The sequence below is a fragment of the Poecilia reticulata genome, linkage group LG21 (assembly GCF_000633615.1).
Source record: "Poecilia reticulata strain Guanapo linkage group LG21, Guppy_female_1.0+MT, whole genome shotgun sequence".
NCBI classification, from domain to species: Eukaryota; Metazoa; Chordata; class Actinopteri; order Cyprinodontiformes; family Poeciliidae; genus Poecilia; species Poecilia reticulata.
This window is the reverse complement of record NC_024351.1, coordinates 4,850,848-4,873,079: the sequence shown is the minus strand read 5'-3', so window position 1 is coordinate 4,873,079 and position 22,232 is coordinate 4,850,848. Positions and strand designations below refer to the sequence as shown.

The window sequence follows — 22,232 nt, the reverse complement described above, 5'->3', positions numbered from 1 at the left end:
GAGCTGCAACTAATAAATAATAATCGATAATTTATCATTATTTTTAGTAGATTTTCTGTCTGAATTAGAGCTGCAACTAATAAATAATAATCGATTAATCTATCGTTTATTCTGAGGATTAATTAGATTTTAAAAATCGGCATATTCTGCCGCATTTAACTGCTTAATCCTTTTTTTAAACAATGTAAGAAAAACATTAAAAGATGGAAATAGACAATTTGGTAACCATTTTAGTGCTTTAAATGCAATAACAGCTTTTCTTTGGTGAATTTGAACTGGGTGAAACTGAAAAAACGCCTCTTGAGGAGTTTTGGGTAAAACTTGTTCACAGACAAAGATTTTTAAATCTTGAATGCAAAATGTATATTTATTTTGAACAGTTTTGGCTGCTCTGAATATGTTGGATTTTTTGAGAAAATTGCCTTATTTTGAGTCTGTTTACTCCAATTAATGACTAATCGATTACTAAATTAGTTGACGGTTAATTGCGATTAAACTGATTAATTGTTTTAGTCCTTGTCTGAATTAGACTTAAGACTTACAAACCATTATTTTTATTATCGGAGTTGAGCCAAAGTTAGCTTACTGCCATATTGGTGGATAAAAACATTGAGGCGTCATGACGATTCTATTATTCCCTCTGGTTCTGGATGCTCTGCAGCTGGAACCTTTTTTTAATCCTACTTTTTCCTTTTTGACCTTTGGAAAGTAATGTTACATAACCGTGGCAACAAATCCCAGGTTAGTTGAAACAGAAGCTTCAGTTATTCAGAGAGGAGGAGGAAGTTGAAACCATCTTTTCCATCCATCATAATGCCAACAATCATATCCCCAACATCTCTTTATCCATAGAGCCAAACTGAAAGGAGCAGCAAAAGCAAATGGGGTGAATTATGGAATATTGTCTGGATATTGAGCTGTTGGCAGGTCGTGACGGGTATGAGATTATCATACAGCAACAGTCTTCAGTCAGAGGCTTCTTCGAATACGCTGCAACACTGACTGCTACCGGAGCAGCATCACAATTCACAAAGACTTTTTGACGATACTTGGAAGAAATGCGTCACAAATACATTTAATTTCCCTTTTGGGATAAACTCAAGTTGCAGCCACGACTTCCTGTTTCTCTGGGATCTGGTGGCTTTTTTTTTATTTTATTTTTTTATCTTGACACCATGCATATTAAAAGGAACTTTTATAACAACCATTAACGTTTATTTTTCCCTCTGTATGTGATTGTTCAGGCCGTCCTACATGAGCTCCACCTCAGAGGAGCCGGTCTTCATCAGCACGAACGCTGAAACGTGCACACACTTCTTCTCCGTCCACACAGCGCTGGCTTGTGAACAAACTGTACGTGTTTCATGGTTTAGGTTTTCTGGATGATAAATTATCCCATATGTTATTGTGTTAAAAGATAATATTGTTGTTTTGAGACTGTGGCGATGTCATGACAGTTCAACTGTCATCCTCAAAGCTCGGTAAACTTTCATTTCTAGCAAACATTTTACGTTGGAACTGGAAGGAATTTTAAATCCCCAAAATAAACAAACAAAACAACAAATAAATTCAATTCTTAAGTCTGTGTAAATTAAACTGTCCTGATAAGGCTACTTGAGACCAAGTGATGAAGACTTTTGTCATCCAGCTTTTGGTAGAAAGAGAGAAAAGAGAAAGACGATGAATCATGCAAATCATAATTTGATTTATTTCTTATTACGACAATCTTATTTCAGATCTGTTTTAAAATAAAAATCCAATTTAATTTGAATAGTATTGACTGTTAGATGTTATGGCTTTTTGTTTTCTAGAAAATTATTCACCAAACACTGGAACTTAATGTTGTCACTGCTTTAAAGTGGGGATTTATCGCAGTGGTTTAGTGGATGCAGCTGTGCTGTGAAACGTTCTCATTTTAATTCTTTTTATGTGATTTATTTAAATCATTAGGTGACCTGTTCGGTCCACAACGGCTCCTCTCTAATAGACCTGTCTCCTCTCATTCACCGCACTGGATACTACACGGCTACAGGTGGGTTTGCTCAGCTCTACCTGCTATTTAACTCATTTATTTGCCTCTTTAACTCGGCCGTCTTCTCCATTCCTGTCCCATCAGATGATGAAGTGGACCAAAACGACAACTCTCCTGACTTCTACCTGAACCTCTGCGAGCCTTTGAATCCCATCCCCGATGTCACCTGCCCGCCTGGAGCTGCAGTCTGCCTGGACCCCGATAACGGGCCACCTGTGGTGAGGAGTCTGGCACCTGATCTGGTTTTATACCAAAATAAGCCGAGCGGCCATCATCAACACTCATTCTGTCGTCGCTTTATTTATAGAAATCTTTCAGCTCTGTAAAGAGGGAGTGCACCGATGAAACGACCTTCGTTTCTGTATTCACGTTATTATTCAGCTTGAAAAAAAATCACAAGACGTTAAACTAAAAATACTCAGAAATTAGAGTTTCTAATAAAATGGCGCATCATGACTCAACATTCCCGAGGTTTTTGAAGCAGCTCGTTCTCCTGACACCAAAAAAACATTAACTTATTTATGCTTCATGATTTTTTTAAAGTGTTAATTGGAGTTAAAAACACATAAATGCAACTTAAAGTTTAGCTTTGTCTCTTATTCTGTAATTCTGTCTGTTGAAGGATATCGGCCGCTCAACCTCTGGCCCACAGATGAACAACATAACAGGTGAAGTGTTCATCACCTACCAAAGCTCGACCCGGTGTGCAGCAAATCCTCATCAGAACTACAGTTCAACCATCGTCTTCACCTGCCAGAAAGGCTTGGAGCTGGTCCGTCTGCTCTCTCTCATCAGAAATGATCCCATCCTGCCTCCCCGTCTTTAATCTCTGAATGTTTTCCTCCAGGGTTCCCCTCAGATGCTGAGGCTGCAGGGCTGCGTCTACCTGTTTGAGTGGGCGACTCCCGTCGTCTGCCCAGATGCGACTCAGACCAGCGGCTGCCAGCTCAAAGACTCGCAGCTGGATTTCACGTTTGATCTCAAATCTCTTTCCGGCGAAGTCCAGGTGAGGATCGGCGGCTTCGCGTTCCGGTTCCAGTCTGCCTGGATTCAGAGATAAATACCTTTATTCTGCAGGTGAGCGGCTCCTCCGGGACGTATCACATCAACGTCTGCGGCTCGGTGGCGGAGAAAAGCTGCAAGCAGAGCGCGGTCTGCCTGGTTCCGGGTTCTGGCTCAACGATGCCCGCTTCGTCGTTCGGCATCAGCAAAGCCATGGCGATGGACTTCAAACACGAAGACCAGGCGGTGCTGATGCACTACGGAGGAGGAGATCCATGCCAAGCCAGTACGAAGACGCTTTGCTCCTTTATGACACAAAATCATAGCTTTATAAACTATTTTTTTTTACAAAAAGAACCAAAAACTATAAAATATTTTTAAAAGAATTGTTGTGCAGCATTAAACTAAACAAACAAACTTAAACTCTGGTATTATAAATGCATATTTCAGGTGCTTAAAATCCTTAAGTGCTTGATTTCTGTATAAAATCCTTGAAGGTTTTGATATCCAGACTTGACAGTTTTATAATAAAGTGCAATCTAATTTGGAAAACATTATTTACAGTGGAAACCAGATATTTTCATACACCTAATAAAAACACATAAATGTTTTTAAAATCCAATTAATCGTTTTTTTTTTAGGTCAGTTAGAATTACTAAAATTAATTAAATTTGCTAAATGGCAGAAAATATTTTCAGAGATTTTTTAAGTAACTTTATCTAGTGTGTTTGTTTACCTTAACACAATATTTATTATTCCTAGTGGCTCAATTATTTGTATTGTAATTAGAATATTTTTTGTTAAAATTGTCAGATTTTTAGTGCATTTGTGAAAGAGACATTTCAAAACATAAAACTTTGCTTTATTTTTGTCTTCATAGAATGTAGAAAACTGACATAAGACATTATTATTAGCAGTAATAAATAGGTGAGTTTTAAAGAATTAAAACTTTTTTTTTTATCTCCAAACTGCAGTGCTGGAAAGGTTTGACAGCTTATCTTGAAAATGGTTTAAAAGTGCCTGAATTTTACCGTCTGAAAAGTGTTAAAACTGCTTTTCCCTGCAGCAGGCTGAGCGTCACTGTAGCAGAAACATCTGTCTCCTTCCTGCTGATCAAAACGCCAGAAACCAGTTAAAGAAGCAGCTTTTGTGTCTTCTAGTGACCACCAACAATGAGACGTGCGTGTTCCCGTTCACATACATGAACAAGTCGTACAGCGAATGCACCAAAGACGGAAGTATGGATGGCAAGAAGTGGTGTGCCACAACTTCCAACTACGACAAGGACCAGAAGTTTGGACAATGCAGAGAAGGTGAGAGTTTTTCACTCCCGAACGGCGAGAAGGTCGGGACGTTCTTTAACGCTGCAAAAATTAAAACTTAAAAGATTTTCAAATCACATAACCTAGAGTTTTTAAATTTAATTTTTAACAGAATTTGAACCAGGTGAGGCGAAAACTATTCCACATCTGTAAATGTGATCTAATTAACACCAGTAAATGTGTAACAAAACTTTATAAAAACAAAAGCATTTAAAATCTTTGCGCCTTTTGTCAACATGAAGTGAAAAGAAAACATTGCATGTTTTCAATTTGATTTTTACATGCAAATCCAAATGTATTCAGCTCCCTTAACTTGAGATCATCTAAATAAAATCCAATGCAACCACTGTCCTTTGTAGTTACTTCTGTGAAATACTCAGAGGAACAATGGGATCGTATCAGAGCGGCCTAGTCCAAGTTTAGATTTCTTGTTTTTGCAAGACACCATGTCTCAATGTAAAATTCTCCTCTGTTTTCTCTTTCAGTTCCAACCTCTGCGAAGCGTCAGTCGTCCATCCTCTTCACCTGCGAACACTTTGCAGGCCACGGCACCCCGGAGCTGCTGTCCGAGACCAACGGCTGCCTGGCCACGTTCAAGTGGAAAACCAGCGCCGTCTGTCCTCCAACGAAGATGGAGTGCAAACTGGTGAGCCAGCATCATACGTTCGACCTGCGATCCATGTCGTCCCGCACCAAGCCGTGGAAGTTCACCAGCCAAGGATATTCGTAAGTTTGTCATGCCTTCGTCTTTTTAGGTGTTTGTGTTTAAAGTTGACCTATGAACAGGTCAGAATAGGCCTGCAAAGCGTGTTTGTTGCATTGTTTTGCACAAAATCGTTCTTAGATAATTAAAATTTAGTTCCTCCAACTCAACGTTTACGCTTGTACCTGAAAATGGCTGCAAACGGATGCACAGAAATGCAACCTTACATCATTGAAAAGCATTAGTGGAACCTCCTGCACAACCAACAAGAATGCAGCAAGTGATTTCTGGATGGTCAGTCAACAAAAAAACACTCGTCTTTTCCAGCAGCCGTTATACGGTGGTAAAACCAGCTGACCAAACACACTGGAGCTCAGCTTGGGTTGCTAGGTGACGGAAGGTTTTTGAAATGGCTCATTTTCCAGACACCCCAAAATATTAGCGTATTCCCAAAAAATGGCAGGGTATTTGTTTTTTTTCAGGTATTTGTTTTTTGTTTTTTTAAAGCAGTTAAGACCCAAATGGAACAACAGAAACATTAAAGCAGTTCATTTTGCATAACTTTAAATATTCGAAAATCTTTTCAGCTAAATTAAGAAGTATTTCCTGCATGCTTTAGATCACGTGTTTCAAATTCAAGACCTGTGGACAAAATCCGGCCCACTGTAGCTATTTTGTGGCCCAAAAAACGTCAACATAACAGTTGTATGCTTAATTCAAAAAAGGTTTTTATCTGCATACCAAATTCCTTAATTGTGAAAGGATGTTAAATATTATTGAATTTTAGAACATTTAATCAAATAGAGAGGAATCTGTGACATCTTAAACGTCTCACGAYGGTCTCTTTGAGGACATTCGTGACCTTGATGTGACCCCTGGTTTAGGCGATGGTCCACTTTAACATTTGTGCTTTAAATCGATGAGTGATTAACAGAACTCTGCAGAACTTAATGACTCACAGATGAGGTCCAGTTCATTTGGAAAAATGTTCGCACCACTCCGACATTTCGTCACAATTAGAAACTTTAGTAGATTTATTGCCATTTCATGTGAGACATTAATTCAAATAATTTAATTAAGTGGAATGAGAAACCTTTTGGCGAAAGCCAACTGTTCATGGCTTTCACTTCTAAATACCAAACTAACAGGAGATTGTGACCTCTGAACCCAAACTCTTCATGGCAGTCTGAACAGCCTAATTCTGATCTTTTCACAACAAAAAAATCAATTGATGCCATTTCCATATGTAGAACTACATCATATCTGATAGTTTTCAAAGCATCTGCAGTCACAAGCTGTGATGTCACATTTCAGTCAACATTTATGTCATAATTTTGCTACAGGAGAAGCCAGACGCAGTAAATCCAGATGTAAACAACGGGCTGAAGCTTAACCCTATGCAGTCGCTGCCCGCCGTTCGGCTTACAAGCATGTGACGCATTAATAAGGCTTCGTAATAACACTGACGGCATACCGAGTTTTCATTTCAACTCTGTTGGACAGCACGGACTTCAAACTTTATAAAAGTGGTGTTTTTATATTGGTTTTGTGGTTATTTACTTCAAAAAAAAAGCCAGAAATAAGATCGATCATTTCCGCCTTATTTTGTGGGGTCTAAATGCACCACATTTTGAAACAACCAATGAAAATGTGTTGACTGTCTGTTGCTAGGTAGAACGAAKACACGCAGAGAGAGACGAGGGAGGTGGGGGGGAATTTGGATACGGCAAGAGACAAGGGTGTAGCGATGCTGTGGATTTTACTAAGAGTGTTTTCGATGGGACTATAAGTGTGTTAGTTAGAGTTTGTGGTGTGTGAAGGGTTATTAGTAGTTTTGCTAGCTATCGCTACATGGCTTCATGGCTGACGAACTGAGAAGAGAGACTGGGACGGCCATTTAGACCTCGCCTTCAAAGGCTTAACGTCCTTAGGTTTTTATTCTTACATGTTTTAAGTCTGAGTGATTAATGGAGCGTTTAGCAACATTGACGATATAAATGTGGATCTCTTCCTGCAGGTATTACTTCAACCTGTGTCAGGGAATCCATGGTGGGCTGACCAGCTGTCCAACGGGGGCGACGGTGTGCCGACACTCCAAATCCGGACAGACGGAGACCCTGGGTTGGGCTTACACCCAGAAAATGGGCTACACTGGTAGGAAACGTACAGACGATACCTGAACAGGAAATATTTTCCCTCAACAGAAACATTTTAAACATTTTAACAGCTGAGCCACGGGTTCAGCTGTTTTTCTAAAGTTTTGTAAATGTAAAGCCTCTTCATCAGTTTTGCGTCCCTCTGCAGATGGAAAGATAAGCGTGAACTATTCAGACGGAGACGATGTGTGCGGTAACGGTTTGAAGGCCAAAACGCTGATCCAGCTGAGCTGCGGCTCCACTGTGGGTCACCCGTCACTCCTCAGGTAAAACACAGCAAACACGGATCTTACTCTACTTTCACCTGGAAAACTGTCAGACATTAGACATGTCACGCTAAGTCATTATCTAAAGGAAAATATTTATGTTTTGGGACATAAGAGGCTGATTTGTTCAAATCAGTTGTGCTATCTTGGCTTCTACCTGTGATGCTGCAGGCAGTAATTTCCAGATCTGTAGAAATCTGGAAAATATTTCACTCCTTCATGACTTTCATCTCTTCCTCACACAGACTTATTTTCTTATTCTCTCCTTTCTTTGTGTCATTTTCTTTCCTGCCTTTTTCCTATCCTGTCTTTTCTTCCTTTATTGGTTTCCTTATTGCTTTCTTTGTTTTTTCCTTTGTCTCTTTTTCTCCTTTTTTCTTTCTTTCTTTGTTTTTTCTCTTATTATTTTTCTTTAAAATATTTCATGTCCTTCCTTTCTTGTTTCCTTTTCTTCTGTAAAATGTCTTCTTTTTTCCTTCACTCCTTTAATAATTTGCATTAAAGTGTTTATGAACATTATAAAATAAACTCTCTCCTCTTTAGCTCAGAATTTATCTCATATTTCATTTTCAGGATGTTTATTATTAACTAAAACTGAATCATTTCCTCATAAATCTTCACCTGATATTTCCTCACCGTGTCTGAAGTTTCGCCTTCATTCACTGTAAATATGAACGTGAGTCTGTTGAGTCCTCCATGACGGTTTCTGTTCTGCGCGTGGCTCAGGGTCGACACGGCGACCTGTGAGTTTGTGATTGGCTGGGAGACTCGCCTGGCCTGCGCTGTGAAGCAGCAGGAGGTCCATATCGAGAACGGGATGATAAAGGTTCCCGACACCGGAACCAGTCTGAATCTGGGAGAACTCTACACCAGGTAAGTCAGAAGCTGAACAAAGATATAAACATCTCTAGTGTTTCTGTTTTAGCTTCATCTGGTTCAAATTTTGTTTAAAAAAATATCTTATTAAGCATCTTTTCTATCAAATTATTAATTAGTGAATCTAAGGAGTAATCAACAGAACTTTACACCGTTTAGATGAGTCAAGCAGAAAGATTTTGACATGTTTTTAAAACATCGACATGATAGTAATTTAAATAATTTTTTGTAAAGTGCTTCAACACGACAGTTGCTCTGAATTGGTGCTATATAAATAAATTAAATTGAAGTATTTTTAGCATCAAAAGTGCACTAAAGGAATGCTGAAGTGTTTTTGTTTATTTTCTGCAATAAAATGTTTATTTTCTTATTTAGTAAAGGATTTAAATTGTTTATTGCACCTTTTTATAAATTTCTAATATTGTTTAATAAAGAATTAGATGAAAAATCTGCAGAATGTTCCAATTGTTTTTATCCGATTAATCAAATTCTAAAACAATCGTTGGTTGCAGCCCAGCATTAAATGTGGAAACTATTTATTCCTGTCAGAGCGCATCAGGCGTCTGGCGACATCCGCACCAACGGCGACCGTTACATCTACCACATCCAGCTGTCCGGCATCACCAACAACTCCCTGCCCAAGTGCCGTGGTGCAAACATCTGCCAGGTGAAGCTGAACGCAGACTACAGGCGCAAGATCGGCTCCTCTGACAAGGCCAAGTATTACATCAAAGGTAATTTATGCGATTAACACCAAAACCTGCCATTGTTGTAGAAAAGATGGTTCCTCAAGTTTATTTGGATCAGCAGCATAAATGCTAATCTTGTTAGCATTGTGATTAGCCTATTTAAAGCTCAGCATTGCAAAGTTTATCTAAAATAAAGGTGTTCAACTTTGGATCCGGCACAAATCTAAAATCTGAAGTGTCAAAACTCTGGAGTTTTAAGTGAAGGCTGCCAAGAATTTCAAGTTATGATTAGTAAAAAAAAAACAAAAAAAGGCTTTCAGAAGCACTTTGATTAATCTGCTGAAAACACTGGAACAGCCACTAGAAAAGGAAGACATGAACGCCTCACTGTGGCTCGGAGTGAGGAAAACTTTTAATCAAACATCAGAGAAAATCCTGAAGAATGTTTGGTCTTTTAGACGAATGTATGAAGCAAACAAAACAAGTTATTAGCAAAGCTGTAGAAAGTCTTTAAATGTCAGGTCTCAGGTCTTTTCTTGGCGTCTCCAGGAGGAAACCTGGACGTTCTTGTTCCCTCGGACTCGAAGTGCCACGGCGAGGAGAACAGAACCGTCTACTCCACCATCACCTTCTACTGCAACCCGTCGGTCGGCGTCGGCATCCCGGAGTTCCTGCGGGAGACGGACGACTGCCAGTACCTGTTTGTGTGGCACACAGAAGCCGTGTGTGGGCTGATGTGAGTAAACGTCTCCTGGCCTCACGCCTTCGAGGGTTTTAGAGGTTTTACTCAAACGGAGGTCGATTCCCTGCAGAACCGTCGATCGTCAGACGTCGGACGGCGACATGGATTCTTCCCGCCGCAGCCAGACGTTGGGAATAATGCTGACCCTCCTGCTGGTGGTTCTGGTCGTCTGYCTGCTGGGATATCTGCTGCACAAAAGAGAACGACGGTTAGTCCTGTTCAGTCCACCTTAATCGACCTGCAGTTCGTTTGTCTGGGAAGTCCAGTTTGTTTATTGAAAACGAAAATGTAAACTCTGAGGATTTAAAAGCCAACACTGCATCTTTAATACAAAAAAACTTTTTTAAATATTCGCTGTTCTGTAGGTGTGAATGTGTAGTTGAACTCATAAACTCTGGTCCACCTACAAACCTCAGTCTCTGTTCGGTTGAAGTGAACTCTGGTGCTGTTCGAGTGCCGATGTGAACGCCAAGCGGACCGGAGACCGCGTACCTCAGCTCAACACTGCGTCAGCTCAGCGCATTTTTGATGTTTCCAAAGTCTTACTCTGTTTCTTCTTCAGAGGTTTTCATGCAGCGCCCCCACAGGCGAGGAGGGGAACAGTTTTTTTCAATCAGTTTGGTTTGACTCTGTGTGAAAGCGAACCGTACCAGATGAAAGTTAAACAAATGTTAAAACTTTGGTTCCAGTATTTGATTATGAGGCTGTTTCAGGTGTGAAAACAGCCTAATAAAAAAAATCAGTTTTTGTTTCTTCTCTCTCGTCAAACATTCCCCGTCTCCTTTCAGGGAGCTTGTGATGCAGAAGGTCACCGGCTGCTGCAAGAGAGGAAATCAAGTCTCATATAAATATTCAAAGGTTCGTTCTCGTCGCCTTCACCAACGCAGGACTTCTCAGTTTGCTGCTGCTAAATCCGCCCTTTGACCCGCAGGTCAACACGGATGAGGAAGGCGGTGAGGAGGAGATGGAGTGGCTGATGGAGGAGCTGGAAACTCCTCTGTCTTCCTCCTCGCACCGCGGGAGGAGTAACCATAGCAACGGCCACATCAGGACCAAGCCGGTGAACACGGACGGGCTGCGCTCGTTCTCTCTGGACGAGCAGGACGACGACAGCGAAGACGAGGTGCTGAGCGTCCCGGGCGTCAGAGTGCTGAAACCGCCGGCGGCGTCCAGGACTCAGCGCAGCGCCGTCCTGCAGGTCAGAGGTCACGCCAGTCGACTGGCCTTTTTTTAGAATTAGAATGAATAGATTTGCCTTTATTGATAAGACACATTGTCACCAATAAACAATCTAGATTTTCTTTTTCAACATCGGAACCAATACAGATATTAAAACAAGAATTACTTTTTTTTTTTTTTTTTTACAATTTCTGTGACAATTTATCAACCAGTAAAATTTGTGTTATTGTGCCATTTTTGTTAAATTAGTTTAGAATGTTATCGTTTATCACAATAGTTTCTGGGATGATTTATCGTCTCCAAAGCCTCACGGCGTGTTTTTAATTTTCTGTTCCAGGAGGAGAGTGATGAAGACCTGGTGGGCCTGTTGGAGGAGTCGGACAGGGCGAGGAAGAGCAGCAAACCTCGCAGCCGGAAGCGTGAGGACGACGACAGCGACGAGGATCTCCTCAGGGTGTGATGAACCGCCTGAACTCTTCTCTCAGTGAATGTCTCCAAGACGGCAGCGGCGAAACCAACAGATTACGTTTTTTTTTTTTTTCCCCCTCCGCTGCGCCTCTTCTCGGCCGATTCGGACTCGGACCGCCGGTGTTGATTTTAATTTATTGAGAGGTTCGTTATTTAAAACTGTTCTTCAGGCCTTTAGTACCTGCGTCTCTCAATTAAAACCCGATTGCACACGTTCCTCGGTGAGAAAACCACAACTCTGTATTTTTATTTTTCAGTTTGGGATAAGGTTGTGCCATTAATTTAGCACTTTGATGAAATCAGCACAACATTTGTTAGGTTTTTTTCTTTAGGAACGTGTTGGGAAGCTGGTGAAGCGTAATTAAGGGACGAAGACACTGTTTACAGCTGCTGGCAGAGCAGGTTTTTTCCTTTCTTTCCCCTTAAAAAGAAAGTTTGATGCCTTCCTTGATGATTTTGTCCGGCGAATAGGTTTTTTTGTAAATGGATGATCATGTTTTGTTTTTGTTTCTCGACCGCTTTGGCACGCACGTTTATTTTATGATTATTTAACTGATTTTCTGTATGAAAGCCTTAAGTGGGAATGGACGGTCGACTGAAGGGAAGCTGGAGATTGGAAGCCATATTTCAGTCACTTATCTAGATTTTTTTCCTGCTCTTTTATGTTATAAACTCTAGTTTGCAGGTCTTGCTGATGTTTCTGCTTCAAAATGTTTTAGATTTTTCAGCGTCAGAGTTCACACTTGGCCAAAAACGTACAGGATTTACCTTGCATCAGTATTTGTTTGGTGTAAGAGATAAAACCAATCTGCAGTGTTCTTTACACAGTCTTTGGGCAGCTTGGTTTGCCAATTAATCAGTGCTCAGATGTTATAGTTTTGAGTAATTACAGGATTTAAAATAGTTCATATTTTCTTAAACATCCTCTTTTTTTTTTTTCACCAAATTACGCCGTTGAATTTAAGAAAAGTAGCAACTCCCACAAAATGATAAAATTTAAAAAACAGGTCAAACAAGAGTTTTAATATTTTTTGCAAGTTTATTTAAATTTTGCTTTAAAAATTAATTAATAAATGATAGTGAACATCTAAATCTGATCTGATATCAATGCAAAAACTTTTGCTTCATTTTGTTGTCACTGCAAAAACACAAAACCTGACCACGTTTTGTCTTAATTTCTAGGACAAATACATTAGTGTACTTGAAATAAGACTAAACTAACTTACACGTAGCTTTTCATAAAGATGAGAGCTTAAGTCAATAATTTATTAATATTGGTGGAAGTGCTATTTCCACTAGCAAATTATTTCACTTATAACATTTTTCCCGTGTCATAAATCCACTTGTAGATATAATCTACAGATGGAACTAGAACTTTTTCATCAATATTAAGGAATTATTTACCTAAAACAACCCCTTATATCTTCCTRAAAAGTTACTTATAAGTTAGTTTTGTCTCATTTCTAATATTTCCACTAGAATTTAGACATAAATACTTGGTAAGATTTTGTGTTTTTTGCTGCGTCCAACTTGCAATCAGAAACAGGAAGTGGGTGTAGCAGTACATATAAACCACATGTTGATCTGGATTTAGAGACAGAAAACAAACTTTATTTAGGAGCCTTGTTACTTATTAAAAGTTTACTAATGTTAGACACAACCAGGCATAGCAAAGTGCTTGATTATATGACCATTTGGCTTGCCATACTCCCAACATGCTCTCCTATGTAACCATTGGTTACCAAAAGCTTTAAATGTTTCAAAAATAAATAAAACATCTGTCACCATTAGCTGATGCGATCTTTGCATTGCTTTGGTGTGGAGAGCTTTAGATTGGATTTTCATTTTTTCCCAACTCAGCTTTCCATAGTTTTATGCTCCTTCTGTCCAACTTTGAGGGATTTGGGACAATCACATGTACTGCTACGCCCCCAAAGAAGGAGTTTATCTTCTCCTCTAAAAAAAATACAAAAAATATTCTTCTTGATCTTCAAAACACTTGAAAAAAACCTGATAAATAGAAACAAAATGTATTGTTAGCTGCATTTATTACCATCATCTACCTAAACACAATCTATTTGAGACTTTATGTCACTTCCTGTAACAAACACTGGAACAAAGTTTTAGAATAATATATATAAAAATATATATTTTAAGTGCAAATTATGAGAGAAATTTCTCTAGGATTGGACTAACTGGAGTGTTCAAGCTTCTGTAGGTAACCTTTATGTCAAGCTCTTTATTAGAGTCTAACAGTATGTTTATGGACGAGTTGAACAAAAACAAACCGCAAACACCCGTCAGCACTCCTGTTTTTATCATTTATATCACAAATATCTCATTTTAAAAATCAGATTTAGTCCTGGGAGAGAGAGACGATGTGTGGGTTTTCCTCAGCATGATTTCAGATTATCAAAGGGTTCGAAGATGAAATTAAATTATTAAACTGTTGATTTGAAGTTACATCAATGTAAAATAAAAATAAAAAACAGCCCCAGTTCAATCACTCGTTCATGAATTCTGGTTTGAACTGTTGTTTTGGGAATTTTGTAACTTTTTCCCGATTTCTGTTGCATCCGTTTCTTCTCATCTGCATGAGGCTGTTCTGTCCTAAACGTTCTCCTGAACTTTCTCATCTGTGAAACTCTTTCAGGTTGAAATCTGAAGTTAAGAGAAAGCTGTGGCATAAAAATTCCCTGGGATGATGATTCGGTACTGATGGGGTTCGTTATGTTTGAGTTGGTCTGAATTATGTTTTCTTTTTGCAGCTTTTTTCTCAGTTTTCTTATTTAAAAACAAAAAATTGATGTAAAGAATAATGCATTATTTGAATAAATAAGAGATCTGCACTCTGTTGTGAAGTTTCATCTCATCCTGATGACGGTTTTTATTAAATATTCATTTGATTTTTCTTACATTATTGTACTCTGTATGGAGCTAAATTGGGGCAATAAATTTTGTGCACCAGAAAAAACAATTGAAACTGAAGAAGTTTCAAAACTGTAAAAAGGATGTGAAACTGTTAAAAATGTCCAAAACTATTTTTGGAATCAAGTTTATTTTTTAGGTTCTACGGAGCTACATTGGGGCCATAAAGTGTAATTTAGAAATTTGAAACAAAAAAAAATGTTTGAAACTGAAAAAAAAAATTTGAAACTGAAAGTTTGTTTTCAACATGTTTTTCAGTTTCAAATCTTCAATTTAATTGTTTTTCTACTTCCGTGTTCTTTCAGTGACTAAAAGAATTTCTCAGGTTAAAATTTTTTTCAGTGTCAAAATAATTTATTTTTTTCAGTTTCAAATCTTTTTATTCAGTGTATCGTTTCCAATTTCAAATCTGTTTTGTTTTTCAGTTTCAAACTTCAATTTCAAAATAACATTTTAATGTAAAATCTTTGTTTTTTTTCTTTCCAATCTTTTTTTTTTCCAGTTTCAAGCTTCTGTTCAGTTTCAAATCTTTTTTTGTTTTGTTTTGTTTTTTTTCTTCTTCTGAAAAAACTGTATGGCCCCAATTTCGCTCCGTAGAAACACTTTTCAGACTCGTCTGAGACGATGCGAGTTTGTCTGAATTAATTCAGACCGCAGCGGGTTTAAATGTGCAGGATTTAAACTTTAACTGGTTCCATCAAGCTGCTCCACCAGATGCCATTATGTTAACGAAGCTTTGAGAAATTCATGCAGGCTTTGCGCCAAATTCTAACTGTTCGTCTGACGTCTGCAAAAATCACAGCAAATGTTTTTCATGCTCTGCTGCACGGCATGCGAAGAACAGACGCGTTTCAGTGGACCTTTGCTCCAGTTGGTCCCGTTAAAAACCCAACTGGGCCAAACTGGGCCCGCAGTTTGAATGGTCGGTGCGCAGAGAGAGGCCCGGCATACAGATCAGCTGCTTGGAGGCAAAACTCATGGCCACTTTTGACGACATCTTGGAGGAAGCGGGGAAGTTCGGGCGCTGCCAGAAGCGGATCTTCGCCCTGCTGTGCATGGTGTCCATGCCGTGGGCCGGCGTGTACGTGGGCATCGTGTTCCAGGGCTTCACCCCGGATCACTGGTGCCGGGACTCAGCGGCGGTGCAGCGGAGGGAGGCCTGCGGATGGAGCCGGGAGGAGAGTCGCAGCCTGACGGCGCCGCTGCTCAACATCTCCGGGGTTCTGCAGCGCAGCAGCTGTTTGCGCTACGAAGTGGACTGGAATGTGACGGAAAGCAGCTGCGATCCACGGGAGACGGAGCGGGGCGCAACCCCCACGGCCGGCTGCACCGAGGGCTGGGAGTACGACTATGACGGGAGGCAGTCATTCGTCACCGAGGTGAGGGAAGTTGAGTTTGAGTTGATGGAAAATAAAAATGTTCYRTTTTTATTGCTTTTGCTGAAGGATCAAAATTTCTGCCAGAGCAAAGTTTGCAGGAGAAATTTGGTTTTCACTGCAAAATCACAAAATGTTACCAAGTTAGTTTCCAGTATCAATATTTTTACACTTGAAATAAGATAAAACTATAAAGACAGGAAATATYATTTTTAGAAAACGACTGAYATTTTTGAGTTTGAAAAGTTGAACATTTGCCAAAAGAAAAAACTCAGCAATTTTAAGATGAATCCCAGACATTTTTGAAAAAACAACATAAAAATGTCTGAATTTGAAAAATTTTAAATTTGCAAAAAAAAAACTCAGCAACTTTGAGATTATTTTTAAGAAAAGGATATGGAAATTTCTGAGTTGGAAAAGTCTCTTTTCCAGGAAAAATCTCAGAAATTATTAAATTAATCTCAGAAATATTTGAGGAAAAACTTTGAAAATTTCTCAGTTTGAAAAGTCAAAAATTTAAAATATTTAAAACTCAGAAAAAGTTACTTGTTTTTTTCTATTTAGGTTTTTTTTCCTGAAATGAATGCAATGTAGTTTTGTGATTTCCAAAAGTTTGTAGTCTCATTTATTTATTTTTTATTTAATTATTTTATTAACCTTTATTTCACCAGGAAAATCCCACTGAGATTAAAAATCTCTTTTGTAGGAGAATCTTAGCCAAGACTGATATTTCTAAAAGGTTGATATTCTGTTTAATACAAATAAAATTCAAATAATTTCATGTCCCACCCGGATTTTGTGTCCAGTTTGACCTGGTGTGTTCAGACGGGTGGCTGGTGGATCTGTACCAGGCCACGCTGAACGTTGGCTTCCTGATCGGCAGCATCGCCATCGGTTACCTGGCCGACCGGTCGGTTTGCTTTCTCTGCTCTGATTGAGTTTAAACAGCAGGACGATGTCAAAGTTTGGGATAATTTCCCAGTAAATGTTTGTGTCTCTGCAGGTTTGGGAGGAAAGTGAGCTTCCTGATGTCCAACGTGCTGAACGGGATCGCCGGCATGCTGGTGGCCGTGGCTCCCAACTACATTTCCTTACTGGTTTTCAGGACTCTGTAYGGATTCGGAGTGAAAGGAGGATGGGTGGCGGGATACGTACTCAGTAAGAATCTTTTTATTGTTTAACATCCAAGTCATATCGTTTATCAGTTATCGTGATACATTTCTTATCATGATAAGATTTTGATATATTGTTGTCACATTAAATTCTAATTAACGATGTTTAAAAACAATTAAAACTGTCCAGAATTTGTTTGTGGTGCTATAAACTCTGTGATATGCAGTAACAAGCATACAGTTACAAAGAAATATACAAATAGTTCTTATCATCACTTTTATTATTACAGCAGTATCACAAAATATTGTGATAAAATTTTAAGTCCAAAATACTGAGAAATTATTTAGTTTAATCTCAGACATTTTTTAGAAAAAGGTTGGAAATTTCTCTAAGTATGAAAAGTAAAAAACAAAATTGGTAGGAAAAACAGGAAAAAACCATAAAAGAAACTTGGAAATTTGTACTTGAAGTTGAAATTTTGTGAGAAAAAAAATGAGGAAATTTCCAAAAGTAAACAGTTTTCGACTGTGAAAGCTGAGAATAGTCCACGGTTTTTCTAGCAGATTTACTAGAAAATTTCTAGGACAAAATTAAAAAAAAAATTCTAGCAAATTTTCAACTTTTCAAACTTTCCATATTTTCACAGAAGATTTCTGAGATTTCAAATTTGATTTCTTTTTTTGTTTTTTGTTCTCGTAAATTTTCAACTTATGGAGCTCAAAAATTTCAGATTTTTTTTTCTAGAAAATTCCTGGGATTAATCTCAAAATGAGTTTTTTGGTGGAAATTTACTCCTTTTTTTCCTTTACAATACGCCATTGAACACATCGGCCACCTGTACAACAAGCATCAAGAGATTTTTCAGTTCTAATAAAGTCATTATTGCTCTACATAAATAAAACTAAATTAAATCTGTAGTTAAAAAAATCCAAAACAAATGTTTGTACATCAGTCACAGAGATCGTTGGTGTGGAGTTCAGACGGACAGTAGGAGTTTTTTACCAGATGTTCTTCAGCGTTGGCATCCTCATCCTCCCTTTGCTCGCCTACTTCATCACGGACTGGCGCTGGCTGCAGGTCGTCATCACCGTCCCTTACATCCTCTTCCTGTCCTACTACTGGTGAGACGCCTGAACGCCTCACTGATGAGTAAACAGTGAACTTCTTTAGCGAACAAAGAAAAATGTCAGGTTTTTGCAGGTGGCAGTATTTCTTACTTCTACTCTCCTGCTGCCTCAGCCTCACTTGATGTGTCGAGTAATAGAAAGTCATATTTGCCATCAATATGCTTCACAATGTCTTGAAAATATTTCTAAATTAGCTCATATTTTAGATAAACTGTATGAGGTGAAAAACTGGGATTTGTGGACGATTCCTGATTTCTTTTGTTGTTTTTACCTCTAAGGTTCATCCCTGAATCTCCAAGATGGCTGCTGTCTCAGAACAGGAAGTCCAAAGCTGTGAAGATCACCAAAGACATGGCGAAGGAAAACRGGAAGACTCTGTCCAAGATGATCGAGGTAACACTCACCTGTCCTCCTCAGTTTGGACACGGACAACCAGGCGTGTGAAACGCCTGAATGTTTGTGTTTTACAGACGCTGTCGGATGATAACGCTGATTCCTCCACCGCCTCCTTCATGGACCTGATCAGAACTCCAAAAATGAGGAAACACACGCTTATTCTCAGCTTCAACTGGTGAGCTTTTCTCTTGAAACTCAACGCAAACGCTGGTTTCACACCAGGTTTTGAAAAACAAAAGTTTTGTTTGTCCAGTGCAAATATCTTGGTAAATTTGAAACAAGACAAAACTAACTTAACTTTTCAGGCAGATATAGAAGCTTATTTTAAGTCAATAATTCGTTGAAACTGACTCTGTTATAAGAACACGGTATGAGACAGATGTGAAAAAACTGAGCTCCTGTGCCATCTCCAATCAGAGCCAGGAGGCGGGTCTTAGCGCTGCCAATCATGGCTGATTGTTTCTCCTTGTCAGCAGAGCCTGTTGTGAATGCTAAGGCTAGTTAGCGTAGCCACCCATTATGGCAGATATTCAGTTTTCCTGTAAGGGTAAGTGTTTCTCCACCAGTAGCACATTTAGCAACAAGTACATGAGGATGATTGACGGCGTTATGACCTTCCTCCTCGCTCTGATTGGTTGTTTTTGACCAGGAGTATTGCATTTCTTCAGACAGAAATATCAGCTCAGGTAAGAGGTGGAAGAAATCAATCTTTTTAAAGATTATCTGTCTTATAACAAAATATGTAATAAATAAATAAATAAAATACCTTTAACCCTTTAATTCCCAGGCTGAAGAGAATCTTTCTGGATTTAATTTGAGCCTGATTTTGACAGAGTTTCAAAATCTTAGGGTACAATTTTAATGCTTCTATCATTACGTTAATCCCAAAAATAAGTTTCTAAGGCTCGTTCTGTGTCTGGGTGCCTCCAGGTTCACCAGTGCAGTCGTCTACCAGGGTTTGATAATGCGGCTGGGAATTCTGGGAGGAAACGTCTACATCGACTTCCTAATCTCCGGCCTGGTGGAGTTTCCTGCCGCTTTCCTCATCCTCTTCACCATCGAGCGAATCGGCCGACGCCTCCCATTCGCCACCGCCAACATCGTGGCCGGCGCCTCCTGCTTCATCACAGCCTTCATTCCTGACAGTGAGGCTCTCAGGAGAAACTAGGGAACATTCTCACCAGCTCTGTTTGGTCCACTTTCACTTAACTCTAAAAAGTCTGGTTCGTTTGGGGAGGTGTGAATGTGTAATCGGACTCTAAAGCGAACTCTGGCCGCCTACAAACCTCGGTCTTGGTTCAGTTGATGTGAACTCTGGTGCAGTTTGAATGCATCTGTGAATGCTCCAAAAGCAGGAAGCGAACTAAAACACAAGGTATTCTGAGTAAATACAACCAAAACAAACGTGTGTTTAGTTGTAGTGGGAGAAATGGCTCGTGGTCTTTCACCAAAGACAAAACAGAAATCCTACATCCGTTAGAATCTGTTGCCACTCCATTTTGTTTTACATTCAGAAGTTTTCGTTTTGTTTCCTTAAGTGGTTCTTGGTGCAGCACCCCCACAGGCCAGGAGGTGAACTGGTTTTTCGTAGGATTAACTTCGTTTGACACATAGTTAACCGTAACCAACTGAAAATGTAACAAATATTTCAATTTTGATCCCCCATCAAACTGAGTATATTGGACCATCAGCTGTGAAAACCAAAGTTATTGTTCCAGGTTTTTCAGCAGTTTGACAGTTTATTTCTCTCAGGTATGTTCTGGTTTAAGACTGTGGTGGCCTGCGTTGGTCGGCTGGGGATCACCATGACCTTTGAGATGGTCGTTTTCGTAAACACTGAACTTTACCCAACATTTGTCCGGTAAGACTCTTTTTTTGGCTGTTTGTGTGCTTCGGTTGAGAAGCATCTTAAATCTCAGACTTGTTGTTGTCTTTCTAGGAACTTTGGCGTGTCGGTTTGTTCCACTCTGTGTGACGTTGGGGGAATTGTCGCTCCTTTCCTGCTCTACAGGCTGGCCGTCGTCTGGCTGGAGCTCCCACTCATCATTTTTGGTGTGCTATTAGTTTTTTAAACAACCTACGGTGTAACTTAAGGAAAATGGCATAATGCAAAAACATAAGCTCTGAGTATTTTTGCTCTAGTTTCTAGTGCAAATATTTTAGTACACTTGAAATAAATAAAAAACTTGATTACAAGTAACTTTTCAGCAAGAAAGAGGAGCTTGTTTTGTGTACTCATTTTAAGTAATAACTGAAATTTTACTTGTGACAAAAAATGAGAAGTAAACATGTTTATAAAAAGCTGAGTTTATAATTTGCTCTGCAGGATGCTTGGCCTTTGTGGCTGGTGGTTTAGTTCTCCTGCTTCCAGAAACCAGAGGTGTGCCGCTGCCTGACACCATCGACGATATCGAGTTTCCTGAGAGGTGAGCTGCATGCTACAAAAACACCCCAACAAAAAAAGAGAATATTTTTAAATGTCCAGTTTCATTCATGGATGTAGATCTAAACGGAGTCTAAAAATAAAACCAATATTAATGATTTCTAAGCATGCATTTTATCTTCTAGCCAGCAGGGGGAGACATTACTTTTTACTGAAAAATAAAAGATTGACAGAGGAAACTAAGCTTCCACAATAATCTATGTTTTTACAGCGGAGTATTAGGGCCAGGCTAAAAAATAGTGATGGCAATAAAAGTGCACGTAGAAAGACACGTACAAGAATAAAGTTGTAATTTTACAAAATAAGAATAAACTCACAATATAATGACGTTATCCTCATACAAGTTTATTCTAATATGTATTTTTTTATTGTCTTAGCATCTCTCTAATTCTCTTTTTGTTGTCAGAGTTTTTATAATATTTTAACTTTAATCTTGTAATATTATGACTTTATTCTCGTACAAGTTTATTTCCGCAAAATTATGACTTCTCGCAATTCTCATTATTTTTATTTTATTAATTTTTTCTTAGCCTGACCCAATCTCTGTTATCATTCTTTAACCATATGCAACAAAATATTTTAAAAGTTGTGTTTATTATCTGTCTTCCTGAAGCGAACTAAGCTAAAATTAAAATTTTCTATCCTATAAGTTAACTAATCGGTTTCGGGGTTTTTTTGCTAGTTGTTGCAGTTGTCGGTGATCGAAGGTTTTTCCATGCATGATGTTTGTGTTCAGGGTGAAGACGAAGCTGCAGAGCCAGCAGCTGGCCAACCTGCTGCCCAACAGCAACGTGTTGTCCTGCAAAGAACCAGCAGCTGTCTGATTTATTTATTTCTCTTCCTCAACTCTGTTTTTATATGTTTGGATTTATTAAAACCTTATATTGTTGCTGTGCTGTTCACATATTCACAGAAGCTAGAGCTAAGATGAATCTGCTTTTATGTTTTCTGCTGTTTGGCTACAGTATTAAATTATTAAAGAGTTTTATTCTAAATAAACTGGAGTGTTGAGCGGTTTTGTTCAGAGGTACACATTTTTAGTAATTTTACTAATCTGCCTGAAATTGACGTGATGCCCATCGGCCAGCAGAGGGCGATAATCATGCAGCCGAAACATATCGCGGCTAAAAATTGAAGTTTTTACTTCATGATTTCGTGTTCAAATTAAATTGTCTATGAACCTTCATTAGTTCACACTCGCCTTTATTCAGTTAAAGTTCATAAATAATTGTCTATATATTGTTTCTGGTCTGTTTATGTGGAGAAAAGATACTTGTATTTCTATATAGAAGAAAAAACTATCAGGAAGTTTTGCTGCTGTTGTGTTCTCATTTTAAGATTTAAGATGGAAAACAGTATAAAAAGTAAATATCAATTATTTCTCATGTAAATATGATTTATGTTTTTAGAATAA

The 22,232-nt window shown here is 38.8% G+C and overlaps 2 protein-coding genes across 2 annotated transcripts in view; both read left to right on the top strand.

Annotated features, from left to right (window-relative positions):
• Positions 1–14,350, top strand: part of igf2r (insulin-like growth factor 2 receptor) — a 43,795-nt gene extending 29,445 nt beyond the window's left edge. Inside the window, exons 35-51 of the mRNA XM_008397211.2 lie at positions 1,245–1,353; positions 1,951–2,032; positions 2,117–2,250; positions 2,655–2,804; positions 2,880–3,038; positions 3,110–3,320; positions 4,195–4,347; positions 4,842–5,082; positions 7,077–7,213; positions 7,364–7,481; positions 8,208–8,354; positions 8,907–9,091; positions 9,596–9,782; positions 9,859–9,996; positions 10,577–10,646; positions 10,720–10,986; positions 11,305–14,350. Coding sequence (XP_008395433.1) covers positions 1,245–1,353; positions 1,951–2,032; positions 2,117–2,250; positions 2,655–2,804; positions 2,880–3,038; positions 3,110–3,320; positions 4,195–4,347; positions 4,842–5,082; positions 7,077–7,213; positions 7,364–7,481; positions 8,208–8,354; positions 8,907–9,091; positions 9,596–9,782; positions 9,859–9,996; positions 10,577–10,646; positions 10,720–10,986; positions 11,305–11,427 — 2,611 coding nt within the window. The 3' untranslated portion in view covers positions 11,428–14,350. The remainder of the gene's footprint in view (positions 1–1,244; positions 1,354–1,950; positions 2,033–2,116; positions 2,251–2,654; positions 2,805–2,879; positions 3,039–3,109; positions 3,321–4,194; positions 4,348–4,841; positions 5,083–7,076; positions 7,214–7,363; positions 7,482–8,207; positions 8,355–8,906; positions 9,092–9,595; positions 9,783–9,858; positions 9,997–10,576; positions 10,647–10,719; positions 10,987–11,304) is intronic.
• Positions 14,351–14,906: 556 nt separating this feature from the next.
• On the top strand, positions 14,907–21,836 carry LOC103457233 (solute carrier family 22 member 2-like). The gene is made up of 11 exons (XM_008397212.2): positions 14,907–15,742; positions 16,546–16,649; positions 16,743–16,897; positions 17,805–17,973; positions 18,258–18,372; positions 18,450–18,550; positions 19,306–19,520; positions 20,128–20,236; positions 20,315–20,427; positions 20,702–20,801; positions 21,555–21,836. Exons 1-11 carry the CDS (start codon positions 15,341–15,343, stop codon positions 21,640–21,642), a joined length of 1,671 nt encoding a protein of 556 aa, XP_008395434.1. The 5' UTR covers positions 14,907–15,340; the 3' UTR covers positions 21,643–21,836.
• Positions 21,837–22,232: the final 396 nt, after the last annotated feature.